The sequence below is a fragment of the Alternaria infectoria genome (assembly GCF_024043175.1).
Source record: "Alternaria infectoria strain BMP 0036 chromosome Unknown scaffold_5, whole genome shotgun sequence".
Taxonomy (NCBI): domain Eukaryota; kingdom Fungi; phylum Ascomycota; class Dothideomycetes; order Pleosporales; family Pleosporaceae; genus Alternaria; species Alternaria infectoria.
The window spans coordinates 346037-353960 of record NW_026250694.1 but is presented as its reverse complement, the minus strand read 5'-3'; the positions used below and the strand labels follow the sequence as shown (position 1 = coordinate 353960).

The 7924-nt window shown below is 57.7% G+C and overlaps 1 protein-coding gene across 1 annotated transcript in view; it reads right to left on the bottom strand.

Moving 5' to 3' along the window:
• The window catches only part of J4E92_003805 (uncharacterized protein), a gene marked incomplete at both ends in the record, with an annotated part of 29801 nt that extends 21945 nt beyond the window's left edge, over positions 1–7856 (bottom strand). Inside the window, one exon of the mRNA XM_051495199.1 lies at positions 45–7856. Within this exon, the coding sequence (XP_051354218.1) occupies positions 45–7856 (7812 nt within the window). The remainder of the gene's footprint in view (positions 1–44) is intronic.
• Positions 7857–7924: the final 68 nt, after the last annotated feature.

Here is a 7924-nt window from a genome sequence, read left to right as displayed (position 1 = left end):
CATTGCGAACAACGGTGCTATCGCACATGAGAAGAGCGATGTACCTTGTCATCATAAGCATCCGTCCTGTCTCCGTCTCCTCTCTCGCTACGACTGCGGCTGCTCCTCTTTTCGCGTCGACTACTGGTCGAGATCGTGGAGCGCATGTCATCATCGTCTGAGCCGCCGTAGGTAGAACCGCGATCCGACCGATGCTTCCGTCTACGATGTTTGCGTTCTTCATCGTCGTCGTCCCTAGATTTCGAGGACTTGCTTGAAGCTTCTTTCAAGTTCTCCCTCGACTTGCTGCCGAAAAGGCCAAGGAAGCCACTTGGACGTTTCTCCTTCTCTCTCCTTGAGCTGCGATCCTCGTCTAGATCTGGGATGGAGGATACGACGGAAACCATGTCATCATCTCGTTTGGATCGTCTCCGGGAGGACTTGCGATCATCATCGTAGTCGCCGAGTTCGGAAGCAGCCGTCGAGCGTGATCTAGTCTTGGTCTCAGGTGATGCATCTCTGTCCCCATCCCTTCTCCTGTGCTTGCGTCGTCGCTCGCCAGTCTCGGAGATGGCAGATTTCGTGTCCCAATCGTCAGCGCCCTCATCATCCTCATGGCGGCGATGTCTTCGTCTCCGTTCACCACCCTCTTCTAGATCGTAACCGCGGTCATGGCTCTTCTCACGTGTCTCAGACTTGGCTTCGCGACGTCTACGGCGTCTCTCCTCGCGATCGGGGTCGTCATACTTGTAGCTCAGAGAAGCGATTGAGCCCACATCGTCATCATCGTACCTGCGTGGTCTGTCGTCGAAGTCATCATCGTATCTGTCATCGACATCCTGGTCGCGATCGTTTCGTGAGTGCCTGTCCTTTGCCTCCTCGTTGAAGTCTGCGGGATAGAATCCATTCGATTCTTTATCGTTGCCCGCCTGGCTCGGCACGTCGTCGGGAGCATAGTACCCAGAGTCGGTTACGTTACGAGCGGTGACTGGATCATGCGCCATCGTGAACGGCGCTGCGGTGGGAACCTTTGGGGCATCGACCATCGTTTGGTATCTGGAAGGATCGGGAATGGTGCGGGCGTTTATGTAGTCGTCATAGGTCGTCTCGGTCCTGAGAGGAGAACTGATGCTAGGTGACCATTTGCCGCTGCTGTGTCTTTTCTGGACTTTCGGCCTGGGTGTCTTATCGGCCAGCTCCTCAACGCCCTCGAATGCGTAGCTTGGGATTGTCACATTCTTCTCATTTCGTTCGAGTGCACGTGCGCCATTCGGTGGAGATACAGGAGAATCGCGTGAATGGTGCTTCTCTGTAGACTCAAGGTCCTTCCTGGCACGCTCGGCATCCGAGGCCATCCTGTTTTGATCCTGGTTCATGGTCATGCCCATTAGAGCAGCGAAACCACCGGCCATGGCAGCGGTGGAGGCTTTACTGCCGCTGCTCTCACCTTGTCGCGCGAGCTTCTTCGGAGGACTAGGGGACTCTTGGAATGCTTCTCCTAGACGTGGTGGTTCGGCAGGTCGAGAAGACTCAGTTGAGCGAGAAGAGTCGGCGAAACGTGAGGTTTCAGCAGATCGAGAAGGCTCAATATCCCTAGGATCTCGGGAGGGCTCGATGTCCCTGGGATCGCGGTCCATTATTGGGCTTGATGGCGGACTGGGATCACTCATCTCCCAAGTGTCCACACTGGCTCGCTTCGATGACTTGGACTTCTTCTTCTTGTCCTTCTTCTCCTTCTTGCTGAGCTTGACCTCTGGCTCAGCTTCCCTCTCCTTCACTGCAGGTGTTGGCTCTCCACGCCGAGAAACATTCTGCATAGCTACAACTTCGTCAGTATCATTAGCCTTGTTCTTACCCTTTGTGTCCTTCTTCGCGGACGATGTCGGCGGCTCCTCTGCGAGCACCTCAGAGTCCGGTATGTCGTCCCAGCCGCCGGGCATGTGCATAGACACTGGCGGTGTAGGAATCTCGCCTTCAACAAAGCCAGGTCCCACTGTAGTCTGTTGGGGCGCCCTCCACGCGTCGCGCTCTGACTCAGGCTGCCAGTAGGCCGTCTGAACGCTGCTCGTAGATGGCACAGCTGAGATGATGGAAGGAGTGACTGTGGAAGAAGGAGCAGCTGAAATAATCGATGGAGCGATAGTTGATGGGGCCCTGTTTCCATCGGAAAACGGGTTGCTCAGGGAAGAAGCAGTCGGATTGCTGAACCCAGCTGCAGTTGCATTGCTGACGATAGTGCTGACGGTAGACGCAGTTGGATCGCTGAAATCATAGGAAGTCGCACTGCTGAGGTTAGATGCAGTCGGGTTGCTCAGAGCAGATGCAGTCGGATGGTCGCGTCTGTAGATACGCTCGTCCTCTTGGTCTCGTTGATCTCGGGAAAGAACCGCTGCAGTCGTTAGTGCTGCAGCTGCTGCCGCTGCAGCTGACTTCTTCTCCTTCTTGTTGCTCTTCTTAGAAGCAGCATCCACAACACTGTCCCAGCTGGAGTCCTTCTCGTCCCGAACGTATTGCGTGCTTGGCGCAGTCTCCTTGCTCTCGGGGACTCTTGACATCTCGGGGCGGTAGGGTGTGTAGGTGGACGTCGTCTGTTCGGGCTTGGGCGGCTCGCGCTCGACCGTGGCTTCACGCGACCTAAGATCGCCGTCCGAGACAAATTGCTCACGGTAAGATTCCGGAGTGGGTACGTCAAAGTGGTGGAACTGGTTCTCGCCCCAGCTTACTCTAGACCTTGCTCGGTTCGATTCATCGTCTCTTGGCTCACGTCTAGTCTCTCTAGTCTCCCTGATGGGTTCCATAGCGGGCGATGGAGGGGCAGATGCGCTGCGTACAGAGGGAGTGCGACTACCGGGGGGTGTGGGCAAAATGAGGTTCAGCGATGGGACTGGAGGTGCCGGTGGTGGCTGAGAGGACCGACCATTCCTGGTGGCGGTAAATGCGTATGATGGAGGATAAGGCGGGCCCTTGGGCTGGCTGACAGGATAGTCTTCCCAGGATTGGTACGTGGGGAGGTCTGGGGCACCCTCGTTCGGGTCTACTGGGCGGACCTTGGGCAGGTTGTCGTTGGCCAAAAGCTCTTCCGGTGCGAAGAACTCAGCTTGTGATATTGGCTTAGCATAGTACCGCTGTTCCCAATCTTGAAGGACTTCGCGAGCTTGCTGGCGTGAATCGTCCTTCTGCTTGAACATATCGGGGTTGAAGATGTCGTCGTCAAAAATGTCCTGCTTGACTTTGCTGGGTTCGATAGTCTTGACGCTGGTTGGCTCCCGCTTCTTGCTACTCTTCGAGGATGAAGATTCACTCTTGCTGCTCTTGGACGAAGAAGAATCGTTCTTAGGGCGTTTCCACGAGGAGGATTCGCTCTTGCTGCTCTTCGTTGAAGACGAAGACTTGCTGTCGCGCTTCTTCTCGCGCTCCCTCTCCTTCTCCTTGTCCTTGTTGTCCTTGTAGTCCTTGATCGCAGCAGTTGCGATTGCTGCTGCAGCACCAGCAGCTACTGCGCCAGCAACGGAAGACTTCTTGTCAGACTTGAAAGCCTCGCGTTCGCGGTCTTGCAGCTCCTGCTCCTTGCGTTGTACAACGGTGGCAGTCGAAGCCATTGAATCTCCTGTTGGCTGCTGTTCAAGCTTGCGAGCTCGGTCGCTCTCGTATCGGTCGGTGTAGTCCTGAGCTTCGCGTTCCCTACGTCGGCGCTCCATGTCCTCTTGAATCTCAGCTTCGCGTCTCGCGGCATCGATGCGCTCAGCTTCTTGTTGTTGAGATTCACGGCGCTCTCTCCGTTTGCGCTCAGCCTCCGCAGCCTCGATGGCGAGCTGACGCTGACGCTCCATTTCGGACATCCGTTGATGACGTTCGCGGTCTTCGGCTTCCCGAGCGAGGCGTGCCTGGACCTCTTGCTGTTCGCGACGGCGTTCGTTCTCGAGCCTCGCCAATCGTTCGATGTCCATGAACTTGCGAGCCTCCTCCTGCTGCCGTTGCAACTCCAGGCGACGTCGCTCGTCTTCGTCTCGGCGTCGCGCTTCTTCTTGGCGTGTCGTTTCCTCCAAACGGAGCAATGTCTGCCGGCGGTCTTCTTCAATCCGTCGAGCCTCATCCTCTTGCAGCTGCCGTTCTTTGCGCAGGCGATCCTCTTCCTCACGGAGCGCAAGTGCCGCTCGCCGGGCCTCTTCCTCTTGTCGCAGCTGTTCTCGACGCACTCGGTCTTCCTCTTCCCGGCGCGCCTCGTCCTCGCGTCTCTGTTGTTCTCGGCGACGCTCGGCCTCCTCGTCCAGTCGCTCCTGCTCCTTGCGTCGCTCACGGAGGTCCTTCTCGGCCTGCTCTTGTGTCAAGTTGAAGCGAACATTGCTAGACGCGGACGGCGGTCGGCTCGGAGGTCGGTCGGGGTGTTTCATCGCAGAAACTGCTGCAAATCCGGCAGTCGCTGCAAGTCCAGCAATAGAGGCATCTCGCCTCCATGAGGAGCTTTGGATGGGAGAAGAGTTTGCCCGACGGAATTGAGGATGCTGAGGACTTTGGATAATAATGTTCTGAACTTGAGACTGCGTGGGATAAGGAGGTGGGAAAGGTGCTGGTGGGAAGTCTGAAGGACCTGCTGTGGTGTACCCAGATTGTGATGGTGCCTGTGTTGAGTAGATGGCGCCGGGGACTTGCTGCACTGGCTGAGGGTGTTGAATGGGGATGGGACCAGGTCCTGAGGTGACAATAGGCTGATTGGTGACGATAGAGCTTGTACGGCGTGCATCGAACGACGCATTGGGGTCATGGGGTGCAACAGGATAGACCGACTGCAATGTTTGAGCGCTGCTAGACTCGCTGTCGTGGTGTCCATGGGCAGCTCCAACAGCTGCGCCAGTCAAGGCACCTGCTGCGCCAGCTGCGGCAGGCCCAATGAGCGATGTACTAGCGATGTTGTCGTAGAGGTTGTTGGAAGACCTTCTCTTCTTGCCAAAGCCCCATCGCCAGCCCCACTTGTTCGTACCTGAGTGGTTGGATCCGATAGACTCGTTGCTCTTGGTCTTCTTCAGGGAGTAATCACCGTATACGAGACCGCCATCACTCGAAGAGTCGGAAGTACCGTCGTCTGGCAAGTCCTCCCACTCGTCGTCTCCGTAACGTGAGGCGGGCCGCGAAGTTTGACTGGTCTTGCGACCAAGACGGTTCTCCTTAACAGCAACGACCTCGTTGTGGCGTTTGCCCTTGCCAGCCTTCGCAGCTGTGATAGCAGCAGCCGTAGCGCCAAGACCAAGTAGCGAAGCTTTCAGTCGCTCATCCGAGTTTCGTCTCTTCGGCGACGATCGTCTGCGCGTCCTCCTTACGTAGCCGGTGCCGAATGCCATCTCGGAGTCGGATGACGACGTTGAAGCGTTGCTGAAGCTGAAGAAGCCCTTCTTCTTCTTTTTCAGGCTATTGGCTGTCTTCACTCGCTTCTCCTTCGGTGGAGGTGCAGAGAAGAAGCCTCCAAGGAAGCCACCCTGGGACTCGTGATTCTGGCCAATCTCGATGACAGAGGCTCCGGATGTTGAGCTTCGGGATGCTTTGTGTCGGAGTGAATGCGATCTTCTCCTGCGACGCTCATCGTCACTGCTGTCTCTGCGGTGATGAACCACTTGGACCCTCTTCGGGGACCTGGATCGGCTGTGCTGCTTCTTCTTTGTGGCCGCTCCAAGGGCGACTCCTGCAAGACCTGCACCAATGGCAGTGCCGATCAGGCCTGTCTTGCCGCGTCCTGAGTTGGAGCTTGAAGTTGAGCTTGATCGAGAACGGCGCGACCGAGACTGGCGGCGAACAACCTTGTGGTCCTTACGGTCCTTCTTGTCGCTCGTAACGCCTACGGACATCACGGAAATGCGGTCGGCGGAATTGCTCCGGTGGCGGATGCCAGAGCTACCATAGCTGTAACTCTTGCGATCCCCTGATCTGCTGCGGCTGTGTCGTGAGACCCTCGACCGACCGGACTTGATGCTGTATGTGTCGTCAAAGTCGTCGCGACCCGCGCTGAAGACAGCCTTTCCAGCCTTGGCAAGGCCCATGCCGCCCAGGCCTGCAGCTACCCAGCCCGCGGCACTACTCTTGTTCTTGCGACGCTCTTCACCCGAGGAGATTGAGCCCCAAGACTTCTTCTCCTTGAGCGAGTATCGAGATTGCTTCTCAATGCCACCAGTGGGTCGCATAAACTCATTAGATCGCCGTTTGTAGTAGTGGTGCTTTCGTGGGGCGTCCAGAACGGAAGAGCGAGGGTCAAAGCAGCCCTTGCAAACTCCAATGTACTCGGTGTACTCTTCCATCTTCTGCACATCTTCGTAGTCTTTCCACCAGTCGACAAACTTGGAAACAGGCCCAGTGTGCTGATGCTGGTGAGCCATGCCGCCTGAGATGTATGGACTTGGTGTAAGGTCATTGTGGTGATGTCCGTTCGGACCGTGCGTCGACGGGTGATGGTGTGTGCTGTGCGAGTGTGTGTGGGTGTTGGAGTGGGTGTGTGAATGTGAATTATGTTGGTTTAAGCCATAAGCCGCCAGTCCAGCGGCGCCAGCAGCGTACAGTCCAGCCATGCTGCCAGACGAGTGCTTCTCTGGCTTGGCTGGCCGAGGTGGCTTTGGGGGAGGCGCGCCTTCCACGCCGTAGGCGGCGGCTGCAGCATAGGGTGGGAGGTAGCTGCCGTCGTTGGCAGCGGTATTAGAAGCATTAGATCCCGGGCCGTACATGTTGTACGTGGAAGCCGGAGCAGCCGGGGGGGTATTATTAGTATAAGAAGAGTATGATGTAGAAGGGCGAACATTCGATGAGCTGTAGCTCGTGGTGTGTTCATGATTAGAAGAGCTGTGGCCCATGGCATATCCCAGGGCAGCTCCGCCGGCTGCAGTAGCAGCTGGGCCGAAGGTGCTCGACTTGTTGGGTCTCGATGAAGACGCGGGTCGCGGTGGCTTCTGGGGCGTCGAGGTGTCGTCGACGAAGGCACCGGGCATGGACGAGCTCGATGGTCGTGGAGGTCTGGATGAAGAGCCATTTGTGCTGGGCCCGTAGAAGTCTGCAGCGGCGCCCGATCCGGTGTCGGCAACCGGGTTGGGCTGCGCGGAGGCAGACATGAGATGGGGGGTATCCTGTCCTATGATGACAGAGGGCGGCTGGGGCCTCACGCCAGGCTGCTGGTGCACTGACTGGCCCTGGTCGTTGTAGAAGTCGGCAGCCGCTCCAAATGGATGGCCGCCAGGGAGCGCGCTCGAGGTGTATCGCAGAGGGTCCTGGCCGGGGAACTGGCTCTGCACGTGATCGTCCATGTCGTCGGGGTGTGGTGGGTGGCTTCCTACTGGCAGAGCGCCCGACATCATGGGCGCTCCTGCCTGTCCTGGGAACTGCGAGAAGCCGTCGCTGCCAATCTGGCCACTGAAGCTGCGCTGGACCGACTTGGGACTGTCAACAATCTCGCCCCTGTAGCCGGCGCCCGTTTGCGACGTGCTGCCGGACCGCACTGAGCGCGTCGAGCGGCGCTTCTCGAGCTTCTTGTCCTTGGCCTTGCCCGTCTTGCGGTCCTTGTCGTCGCGCAGTGTCGAGCTGGACGACTCGGCATAGCTGCTGCGGCGATCGTCGCGACGCATGTTGTCGTCGTCGTAGGGACCGCTCGTGTTGTTTGTTGTGGCCCGTGAGCGCGGCATCTCGTCGAAGGCAGTCGTGAAGGAGGCAATCGAGGACGCGGAAGGCGCAGTGTCACGTTTAGATGAGGTCGATGTCGATGGCTTGCGCGTCGTCGAGGATGACACGACGGAGCGGGCGTCTGGGTCGCGCTTGGAACGCGTGGAGTCGCTAGTACGGCGGCGGCGACTTTCCTCGTCCTTGTTGCTGTTGGAGGCAGCAGAGCTACCGGTCAATCTGCTCCACATGATGGCGCAGGACTGCAGTCAGGATCGCGGGGGCGCGGATGCGTTGTTATTACAAAGTGGTGCTGGCA